The sequence below is a fragment of the Onychostruthus taczanowskii genome, unplaced genomic scaffold, assembly GCF_017590055.1.
Source record: "Onychostruthus taczanowskii isolate IOZ18803 unplaced genomic scaffold, ASM1759005v1 scaffold104, whole genome shotgun sequence".
NCBI classification, from domain to species: Eukaryota; Metazoa; Chordata; class Aves; order Passeriformes; family Passeridae; genus Onychostruthus; species Onychostruthus taczanowskii.
In genome coordinates, this window is record NW_024496968.1 from 1,432,641 (window position 1) to 1,444,843 (window position 12,203).

The window sequence follows — 12,203 nt, forward strand, 5'->3', positions numbered from 1 at the left end:
AGGACCATAGAAGGTGAGAAATAATTAAATGAACCATTTAATTTGGGAATATGATCATTAGTAGATGTCAATCAACAACATGCTAGCACATGCACATGAATGCTGAAATCAAATTTGACACTCTTTCATGATGACTCAGTGGAGTAAAGAGCTGGAAGAAGAAGCATTTAGATTTTGTGTATATAGAACATATATTCAGTGTTGTGTGCATGTTACTGTCACTAGTAAGTAGTTTGCTTGAGGAGATAGATGGCTGGCTAGCATGTGCAGCTGAAGGTTACAGTCACCTACAATCCCACAGCAGTGCCCAGCCAGACCAAAGCCTGTGCTGTGCTTGTTTCTCCATGGAGCCCTTCTCAGAGCGCACAAGGTGCATTGTTACCTGGTTGTGCTGGAGCTGTGCATTCTGTTTGTTCATTGCCTTCTGATCATGCTTTTCATTTCCCTTGGGCGGCTGTGGAATGCACAGGCTGGGATGGTCACAGTGTCTGAGACCTTCTGCAGCGTTCAAGCACAGCTCCCAGATAAACTCTGCTTTGCCATATAGCATCACACTATCCGTGTGGTGTGCAACAAGTTTTTTTCCCTTGTATTTAGTGTTTGCTTTCTGACAAAATCTTTGTCATTGTTCTTTAATGAAAACTCTTTCTGACAAGTGCAGAATATGAATCTGTGTGACTCAACATGGGCTATTCTATTCAGGTTTGATTTTCCTTTTTTTTTTTTTTTTTTCTGCCACATGTCTTTAGTACTGCAGATTGCTATGGCGTTGCTGTAATGTTGCAAGTTATTTTGATGACCAAGTTAGAACTTTTTGGGGAAGGAGGAGGAGGTAATGTGGTTATTGTACTAGCAGCTGGCTTCATAGTCCTTCCTTCATATTGAGAAATACCAGCTAATCTGGTCCTTTGGAATTCAATCTGTTTGGCCTGGAGTTTTCTTTCTCAAAGGAGGATTCCATTGGAATAAGGTTGAATCCTTAGGAAATTACTCCTCCTACAGGATAAAACTGAAACATGTACAATTAAATATGTTCAGACCACTTAGAATTGCATGACCAGAAAAGTCATCTCTTCTTCTCATCCTAAGACAAGTTCAGCTATTCATAAATCATCCTGAAAGAAGTTTTCTTGAGCAGTTTTTGCAGAGTCTTAAAATGATTAGGCTTCTAAACTGGTCTATAAAAATGCTTCCTTTTCTGAAAACTTTTCCCCAACTGTCTTATTTCTTTAATGCATTAAGAGTCAGTATTACCTGTCCTCTCTTCCATGTATTAGTGACAAAAATACCAGTGTTGCTAAGTTTTCCCACTATCTAAGGAGACTGCATCCCAGCAGTATTCCTGAATATTTCCTTTTTTTTCCCCTGTAGGTGTCATTAATCTTTTTGCTCTCTGTCCTTCCCTTATGCAAAATGAAGAGTCAAAATGTCTGAACTGCACTATTGCAGTGATTATCTGTATCCAAGGAGATAGTGTAGTTGTGTTCAAGCTCAGATAGAATAATCAGAAGTTTGTGGCCTTTTCTTACTTCTGTCAGTCTTTGTGTTCAGATGTCAGAAGGTTTAGAGTCATTGTCCTAAAGTGGTATTTAAAATTCTGTGGTTTGTTGACTGGCTGATCAGTAATGCTACTCTCTGAGTGTCCTGTTGCTGTCAACAATAAAGTTGTTGAAAAGTTATTTAATCTCTGCAGGTCACAGTTCTTGCATGTTATGTATGTGGTGTTTCTTAAATCTTGATTTCTGTTTGTTGTCTGCTGGGACTTGGAGAATGAAAAACACCATCTTAACTTTTTACTTATAGCTTTCACAGAAGGAAAAGGCTCTGGGGCAACCAGTATTTGTAGCACTTCTGTCAAGACTTGAAGCACATTGTGTATGTTACTCAGATGCCTATCATAATAAAAGTTGCATCTGTTTTTTTTCTTGTCAGATGTCTGGAGTCATCTTAGGGGATTGATTTGTGGACCCTATTATCCTGTTAGCATATAGCATATGGCTGCCTGCAATTATATGCGTCTTGTGCTTGATGACCCATTGGTCCTTCAATCCTTCAGTCCTTTTATTCTACTCTGTAATGTACTGTTTATCCCGACAAGACAAAGGGAAGTTGAAGTGAAGTTTGTAAGTCAAGAAGTATTCTACAGTTTCCCTAGGCAGAAAGCAATTTGTACTGGCTCAACTTCTATTTGTGAATCTACAAAATAGATTAAAGTACGTGTGGCACCTATTCCCATTGCACCATCCAGCTGCACAGCTGAACAGCAAATTGGATGCAGTGAAGCAGAACTCTGCCTCTGTGACCTATTAAAAATTGAGATATTAAATTAAAGTCTGTCCTGAGATCCTGATTTATAGCATATGGAAGTTGAGGAAACCTTCCACTACATACAGTATTTGTCATATAAAACAACAGTAGGAATTTGAATGTACAAGCATAACTTACAAAGTTTAATCTTTGAGTGTTGAATTTTGTAAATGTGACACTCTCTGTTCTCTACGCCATTTCAGAACTGATATATTGTCATGACACAGAAATGCAGAGTCAGCATTGTATCTTTGAGAGGTAATTATATATAATCAGATTGTGAAGAGCACAACAAATTATTTAGATTAGTAATAACTCGTGTTATTTGTTGCGTTCTCTGCAAAGAAGTAAAATACAAAGTATAAAATCTAAAATCAAGGAAATTACTTAAAAAAGGTTGCCTGTTTTTGTCATGAAATGGAAGGTAAACACAAACTCATAGTTGTGATGAGTTTAAGCACCTCAGGCTGGAGCACATATAGTGTTTCTAAATAAATGTATTACTTGTGATATATTGCTACTTTATTTATCTTCCCCTTTTTCTGCAGAGGATTGTAGCAAGAGTAAAAGCTCCAATACTGTGCTTTCCTTGCACAGATAAAGTAAAAACACTTGGAGATTGTAATGGGATAGTTTGTAAAACAGGAGAATGGCGTACTGTAGGAAAATGTATTTTGTATTCTCAGAGAATGGAGAAAAGAAGAAATTATTCACTCTTTCTTATCTTTTGACTCCCCACTATACCATTACCAGATATAAATGAATTTAGAAGTTATAGCGGTATGTGAAATGATTAAAAATTTAAAGGACTACAATGTGCAGAATAAAAATAAAATAAAATCAAACATGATGAATATTTTAAAAAAACCCAACCAAGCAAACCAACAAGTATCAGGTTTCCAGGAAAATGCTGCAGGAAGTACTCCACCCTCTAAATCCCAGATACGTCCATGTTGAGGAGGTACAAACAGCTATTGTGCTTTAGATGTGCCCACCTGTGGGAAGTGCCAGACACTTGTAGGTCTTTAATAGAATTGACATTGAGAAGGTTAAGGATTAGTCAGAACTGACTTTACATGGGAGGTGACAATTTTCAGGGTTTAGTAGGACACAGTAATGCTATTAAAAGAAAATATATGCATGCATATATGTGTGAACAATATGACAGAACCATATCTACGTGTAGATACATATGTATACATATGTATGTATGTGTTTTTGTCCAGTTGTAACTTTAAATTGGTGTTTTTTGAAAAATATACTTAGTCAAACCGTTCATGTTGGAACATAACATGCCCAGATCTTGACATGAGAAATTAACCTTTCTTCTTGACTGAGTAATATATATTTCTTGCAATCTTAAGAGATTTGAATGTATTTCATAGAGAAGTCAAATAATTGCTGCATATGAAAGTAAGTGCTATTAAGGAGCTGGAAAACTTGCTCTTTCAATATTATGCCTTTAGAGCAAATCCACATTCTCTTCCCTCATTAATCTGGTCTTTCAGCATGCAGTTCTAAGGATGCAGTTTGACAATTTATGGCTATCACTGGCAGTATTTTGGTTTTAGGTGTAATTTTTAGCTGTAGAAAATGCTGTGCTATTGTTAAAAGTAACCAGTGGCTTTTTTAGTCACTGGGTCCTCTACTAAATCATTCAGTTATTTTAGTTTCTGTGAATATAAATATTTCATGACAAGAATCATATAGCCCTAACTGAATAGATTTTATTAAAAATCTGCTGTATTCTGCTTTTTAGTCAATAACTGTTCTTGCTTTTCAAATTTAGATGTTTTAACCATAAGTAGGGCTTTGTGACATAGATACCATATACCTGAAGTTTCAGAATGCTTCTTGAAAAATCAGAAATAATATAGTGTGCTTATCAAAAGCTTGTTCTGTTTGAGTGAGTGCAGACATCAGACACAACACAAAGCAGAATATCTTCATGCTGGGAGATATGCTATCTTTAAAACTGGGAACTGCTGTACTGGCTGAAATACAAGGATTTATCAGGATTAATGGGTTACTCCAAGATGATTCTTGCTCATCATCTTAAAGCATTGTATATGGCTGGTTGTGGAAGCTTTAGCTGCATAGCTTTCCACAAGCTCATTTCATAGAACCATTGAATATCAAGGGGTTGGAAGGGACCTTAGAGATAGTTCCAACCCCCTTACCCTGGGCAGGGACATTTTCCACTAGACCAGAATGCTCAAGGCCTATCCAACCTTTAAACACCACCAGGGTCGGGCCCTGTTACAGTGTCTCATCACCCTGATAGTAAAACATTTGTTCTTACTGTCTAACCTAAATTTTCCCTCTTTCAGTTTGTACCCTTTACTCTTTGTCCCATCACTGCAGTTCCTGATGAAGAGTCCCTCTCTGGCTTCCCTGGCCAGAGATGTTGGAAGGTTGCCATGAGGTCTCCACACAACCTTCTCTTCTTAAGGCTGAACAGGCTCATCTTTCAAATCCTGTCTTCACAGAGATGCTGCTTCAGTCCTCAAACCTGGGGAGGAGAATAGCTTTTTGGCTCAGGTTATCAGTCAGCTGGGCAGTGTGAGTGCCAGGCACATCCCCTGCGCGTCCTCTGTTATTATAGTTAGGTAGTATCCTCTTTGCTCCTCACATCCACGTCTTTGAGATAGAGATTACTGCTCTTCTGAATTCCTTAGTGTCATGAAGCACCTCAGATTGTGAACTGAAAAACGAATGAGAATGGATAGAAGAATCATTCATTAAAGTGTCTAAACTAAATGGGCAGCTTCCCAAGTTAGATTCACTCTTAGATGCAGTAAATGTAATACACCTGAGACTGTGCTCCATTGTTGTTATAGTGACTGGCATTTCCTTGTGCATTTGATAATTGTGTGCACAGAATTTGTGTGGTTTTTGGGACCTACTTTCCCTTGCTTTCTAGATACCTCTTCTTTCAGTATCCACACCCTGGAAAAATAAAAGACAAAGCAGCATCTTTGGACTTACTAGTGAAAGAAGCTATGGTGATAGGGAATTGGGGTGGAAATAGTAACATTTCAAATTTCCATGGAGGAGACAGGCAGAAGTTTACCAAAGTGATGATTAATCAGCAAAACAAGAGGCAGAAATATCTGGAAAAGACTGCAGAGCTTTTGGGTTTGTGCTACTGCTCTTTCTTCCAAGCTGTACTGAAGCTTTTTCAAGACTATAAGAAACTTTGTATGATCTTTATCTGTTGTGGTTGTTTTAAATATGAACTTTAAATGAAAATAAATTTAAAGTTGATATAGAAACTGTTTTCTATTTGCATTTTAATGAAATCAAGTGTATACTAAACTGATTTATTTTCAAATTATTGAGATATGCTATTGTTTATAAAAGCATGTTATCTTGATCTGTTACAAAGACCTATAACTGTATTACAAAAGACTCATAATTCAAGATGTAAAAATATCTGTAAGATATTTTTCTTTAATAGACATTTAGTATGATGCGTATTGTAGTATTCTTTGTGCGAGACTGAAGTGACCTTCAGTGAAGGTCTCTTTGGTGGTGTGACTTAAGATAAGGAAATAATGCATTTTTAGCTCTCTTGACACTGGAACTGCTTATCATTTGCTGATTTGAAAACAGGTTTAGAAAAACACTGCTGAGATGCTTACCCACTTACCCGTCTGCTTTAAAGAAATGCAATGGAATAATGTATCTTAAAATAGTGCTGCAGCACAATCAAATCGAATATCTATAGAAATTTTCTTAACATATATAGTCAGTAAATGTTGGAAGACTGAATCTAATGTGGAGCCTATATTAGACAATTCTATAATGATGGGCACAGACATGCCCAGTAACTGTGTGTGTGACACTCATTATCCATAATTACATTTCATGTGATCTGACAGTGGCATCACATTTTTCTTAACCTTCTGTGCCAGTTGTTTCAACACCACCTGGGCTAGAACAATAAGTTCCACAACACTGTGACTCTGAGGCCTGATTTAAGAGAACATTTATTGTGAACATCTCCATAAAAAAACGAAGAAAATGTAACAGAGTTGACATTTGATTTGTTTTAATGAATATGTCTTACCAACCCAGAAACAAACTTTGGAAAAGGGTATGGGAGGGTGATTGATATTCATGAACTTCTAGGCATTTGTTAATAAAGTGTGTTTTTTTGTTTGCTAAGTATGTAGCAAAATAATCTGTGTATGCCATACATTGCACAGAGAAAGAAGGGGAAAATGTTTGCAAAATGTATCAAGTAAGTTTGTGTGTCAGGAAATTTAGCATTTGCTCTATTCCTGTTCTTAATCCACTAGCAGTCAGCATCTACATTATACATGTGTGCCTGGTAATTGAGCTTAATTGGTTTGCAGGGAAGGGTATGATACATTAGATCATTAACTAAAATTATCTAAGGGACTTGCCCCAAACCAACTTATATTTTGCTCAGCATAAATAATTTTTCTAGATGGTCTATGTCAAACATTTCTCGGATGTTCTCTAAAAACCTAGCTTACAATGGTAGAAAATGGGGCAGTACAAAACAAAATTGGTGGTTCATTTTAGTAGAAAGTAGCCTTATTAGGTTGTTTGCTTCTGGCTGTGGAGGTACAATGTTATAATCTTCTTTAGCGACGCTTTTTGTAGACAACTCTAGGGCAATGGTGACAGGGTTACTGAAATTTCCGTTCTGCTGGGGTGGTTGCTTCAGAAAGAAGGGCTAGGAAGAGAAAGAAGGAGAGTGTATTTATATGGCTTCAATCTAACAGCACTATTTTTAACCTGAAAAGAAACTTTATTTGAATCAAATGTAATTAAGATCAGGAAATAGTAATTTAGTGCTTTAAAAACTAAACACAACCAACCACTTGCTCTCCCCCCCCACAAATGCTCTGGGTTTTAATAGATGTTGTTACTTTTACGAAGAGTACCCAACAGAGCTGCTAGGTCTGTATGTGTGGTCTTTTCAATCCTGGATATTGGCCTTCAGGGATTTTTCTTTGTTAGCTGCGATTTTACGTTGCGAACTTCACCAGAACATATGCATGTGTTACGTTTTTTGGATTTAATGCCTGACTGGAAACAGTTATTACTTTTCACCCCTACAGTTGACTGTGGATTGCAGCATGGGCACTGTTGCTGGTATACAAGGAAAATTGCTTTACCTACACTTACCTTGTCCATATGGGGACAATTTAAAAAGAATAACAGAAATTAATTTTTTCCAGTGTCCAGTTAAACCCTATGTAAGTTCTTTTCAGATTGAGATACAATTTAATTTAGTCTAGTCAAATTATTTGAGTGAAGTAAATGGAAGCAAATGACAAACTAGCTTAATTCAGGATGAATGTTTATGGGTGGCTTCAAATTATGCAGTTCAGTTTAAATTCAGACATTCATTTAATTTGATGAACTTTTCTGAATGTCCTTCTGTAGCAAATTACCTATAAGAACAACTTCTTTGGTAAACATTCCTGCTTTAAAGCAAGCATTTTTGAAGTCTCAGCCTGTTCTGCTTCCAGTTGCACACTACATACTGTAGTTTTATTGTTCTGTTTGTTGAATTTTATTTACTGTGTTCAATATGACCTCTTCATAGTCATTAATTTGAAATTTATTATTTGTGAAACTTGTGAATGAATTGGCAGAGTGCATTGGGAGATGTTATTTTTTCTTTGCAACAAAATTTTCTTTCTTATAATTTTTCCAGAAATACTGGAACTGTATTTCTACAGAGATTTTCCAGCTGCTGATTATGTACTTAGAAGAACTGTGATTTAAATAAGTGTCTGCCTCTGTTTTTTAGGGCTTGTTAACAAGATCTTTAACTATTACTACACAGAATTAGACCTGTAAAATTTTAGTTAATATATATTAAGGACTAAGTAACGCACTGTTTGCTGTGTGCAAGATATCATTGCTTCCTCCTAGACCCTCCTTTCTCTGAAATACTGAGCAGAGCTATGGGACAGCTGGCCTAATAACTCATTTTCCCTTTTAATTCTGACTATTTCCCCTCTGTCTTTATACGCTTGCACATTAGGATAAGCACAGAGCACTTAATTGGCAAGTTGATACAGTCTATTAAACTCGGTATAAGATAGTGGTAGTACTTTCTCTGGTAATTTTCAGCACTCTGCTTAGTCATCATACTTTTATTGTCTTCTGTCACAAACTCTTTCTTGCTCAGAAAAGTCTCAGCAAGTCACACACCTCCTTCTGTTAAGAAACTGTGGGTAGTTCTCTCCACAGCTTTTACAAGGAGCAGCAGTGAGTAGACACTAGCTTTTTGGAAGTGAAATCCTTTATTTACGCAAGATTATACTTTTCAATTTACTGCAAAAACACTAATTTATGAACTATATATACAAAATTACTCTGAAGATAGGAAGACTATATTTTCTTATGTTTACTTTTTTCTTTACAATTTTGTAAGCAAGTTATACTAACTAGAATATGTGCAGTATGTACACAAACAAGTTAATTCACATGTATATGGTACCCATCAATGAATTGATTTTAAGATTTTCTACTTCTTTGCATTGTATGACTGAAACAATTTCTTTCCTATGAAAGTAATATGAATTCCTGTGTACTTCGTGTTTAGTTGAACTAAAACTCCTGCTCTGACTTTTTTTTTACCAGGACAGGCAAACAGAAAAAGCCCATTTGCAGTTTTTGCAATTATTTTAATTGATTTGCTCACATTTACAATTCAAAATAAAGAATATGCTGGGGTTTGATTCTGCTTGTGTTCAGGGACAGCAGTTTGTGTATTTAACAATGATTTTCTGAAAGCTTCCATAGGTCTTGTTGGGTCAGAAACCTAACTCTAGTTCTCTTTTTGCTTTTGTTTTTGATAGGATGATGAAGTGGTTCTGCAGTGCACTGCAACCGTTCAGAAGGAGCAACAGAAATTGTGTCTTGCTGCAGAAGGATTTGGCAACAGGCTTTGCTTTTTGGAATCCACATCTAATTCTAAGGTACCACTGAGTGTTTTAATTGTCATTTCATGTCACGAAGCAAGGGTAGTTTAACATTGCTTGCTTTGATGTAATATGCACAAATCTGTCAAGGAGAAGGAACAAATCAAGTCTGTCAATAACATAAGGAATATTTAATGCCCATTCAAAGATTGTTTCTTTGTCCTTTGGCTGGACTCTATTGTGGTGTTTTCTGTTTTGGGTTTACTTTAAAACTAGTTAGCTGCAGAAGGCTACCCCAAATAATATGCTTGTTATTTTGCTTGTCTGAACTCAGTTGTAGTAAGCCACAGAGCAACATTTGTGTACTGCAAATCAAAAGACAAGTTGATTGCTCTGATTGTAATCCAGAGGAAAAAACTAGCAATTATTATATTTGTGGTAAGTTTTTATTCTGTGGCATTTATATTGAAATTATTATTATTTTGAGACCTGATTCCCTATCTGAGCATAGTGTAAGTATCAAAATTACCTCATATAACACATTTTATCTAAACCTCCTCTAACTCTGGTATATATGCAGTAGATAGTTTCGAAAAATAACTAGGTTGTTTATTGCAAAGACGGGGTTTTGTTTCACAATCGCGTATGCTCAAATAATTGTTGTGAAGACAAAAATGGGCCTCCTGAGGGCAGAACTGGTTTTGTGGACAAAGAAATGGATATACTTGGACATTTTTTTCATAGAAAGGGAAGAACATTGTTTAACATATTAGTTTTTCTTTGGTTAAAATGTAAATATGTGACAAGAAAATATAATAAAGGTAAAGCATCTGGAAAGGCATGTAGAAAGATTTAGAACAAAAAATTATGGTTATCTTGCCATCTTTCATAACATCACTGATTTTCTATGATACTTCACAGAGTAATGCTTCATTTTCTGTCTCATCATTTTGAATGCATTATTCATAATAATAAATTTTTCACTAGGATATTAATTATTCATTATAATAGCAGTGATCTTGATGAAGTAATTCATGCTGCTCTGTTTTAAATGAATATTTTTAACAATAAAAATGTGCTAGGATAGAAGTGGTTGTAGTTCTAGTTGCCTGTGAGGCCTGAAAGATTTATTTAATGAATTTGTTATCATTCACTAGGTTTGGATAGTAGATCTACAGTCTCTTCCCATATAAAATTCCTGAATATTTCTGTCTTTATGGAATACAGTGTGGATTTTGTATGAGTTTTGTATGCTTGTTTGCTGATGCTGCTTTTTCTCCTTGTTTTATGAAACAATCTGTCTTCTGCTCATTCTTCATGAGATTGGGGGTAAAAAAAGTAAACAAAAGAAAGCCCATCCAGCTCATCTGTGTTTTAATTTTTAAGGGCTGACAGTTTCTAGGATGAACTCATCTGAAGTCACTCGTAGATATAAATACTGAGGGAGCCATAAAATTATCAAATCCTTAAAGCAAAAATGACTATAAATAGGACTAAATAATTTTTTTTATCCCTCATGTCTGTATCCATAGCATGTTACTATTGCATTATATAAAGAGGAACATAGGAAATATTCAAAGAAGTGTGATAATTGGAAAATAGTTCCAACAGAATTCTTGAGCCTGTTAAAATGCATGTCTTAGAGGCTGTTTTCCAGTTAGAGTAGGATTGTGATGCACTTAAATGCAAACAGTAGTGGGGCATCTGATTTACAGGCAGGGATCAAGGATGGGATGCGAACCCAAACACCAGTAACAGGCCAAACACAAGACTTCAGCTGTCATCCTGGACTTGCATTTTGAGAATGCTTGTTGCTATGCCGTGCTTTTTTCCACTATCTTTCAGGATGTGGGTCGTCCTTGCCTAGCTGATGTTTTATTAGTACAACTTCTTTGTGTGCACTTTCCTGCCCCAGGATCACTAAATAATTCACACTACTTAAGTAATGGTCAAATTGAAGGTATATCTTAATAAAATAATTTGCTAACAGCTGACTATTAATACTTATCTCTGTACAGGAATAACCCTGGGAGATAAGGCAAAATATGTATAAGCAAAGTAAAACAAGGAGTTCACTCACCTGTTCCCATGAGCAGCCAGGTGTTATCCTGAGGAAAGCAAGGCTTTATCAGGCATCATGGTGGCTTGCGAAGACAAATGCTGTCATTCTGATCACCCCCTGCTTCCTTTTTCATCTCCCTGCCTGAGCATGAGGTCATATGGTCTGGAATATCCCTTGGGTTTGTTGGAGTCTGCTGTCCTGGCAATGCCCCCTCACAACTCCTTGTCACCTTGGCCTGCTCGCTGGTGGAGGGGGTTGATGACCAGAAAAGGTCTCGACGTTGAACACTTTGCCACCTTGCATTAATTGACCCCATATCTTAAAGAGCAAGATAACAGATAAGCAAGACATCAGGTCTAAATTATGTGTAATTTTACAGTTCTGAATATAAAACATACAGGCTTGCCCAAGATAAACTCATGACTACCTCATCTGTAGAGATGTAGTAGCTCAAGAAAAAATATCTCTATTTCAATTTCTACCAATTTCAAAGCAAATCTGTCTCTTCTGAGACAGATTTGCTTTGAAATTGGTAGAAATTGAAAGAGAAATATTTCTAGGTATAGATTGGGTATATCCATATATATATCCATATCCATATATATGAAATAGATATATCTTCTATGTATAGGTTGGAAATGTCAAGTGTATAACAATATTAGATTTATAAACCATCAAAAATTTTTAACATTGAAAATGCTGCAGCAGCAAGAACAACAAAACCCAAAGAAGACATGCTGAAGATTAAATTTAAAATGCTTACTTTCCTTGTCTCATGTGATTATTTCTTCAGCAAGTTTTGTCATATATATGGACTGAATTTTTATTTCATGAAGACGAAGAAAATAAAGGATGGCTGTCAGAAGAAAAAGGCAAAAGTCTCATTGTCATGGTTTAGCTCCAGCAAGCAGCCAAGCCCC

The 12,203-nt window shown here is 36.1% G+C and overlaps 1 protein-coding gene across 1 annotated transcript in view; it reads left to right on the top strand.

Moving 5' to 3' along the window:
- Window positions 1–12,203, top strand: part of RYR2 (ryanodine receptor 2) — a 381,210-nt gene that overhangs the window by 85,384 nt on the left and 283,623 nt on the right. The window contains exon 2 of the mRNA XM_041413766.1: window positions 9,159–9,278. Within this exon, the coding sequence (XP_041269700.1) occupies window positions 9,159–9,278 (120 nt within the window). The remainder of the gene's footprint in view (window positions 1–9,158; window positions 9,279–12,203) is intronic.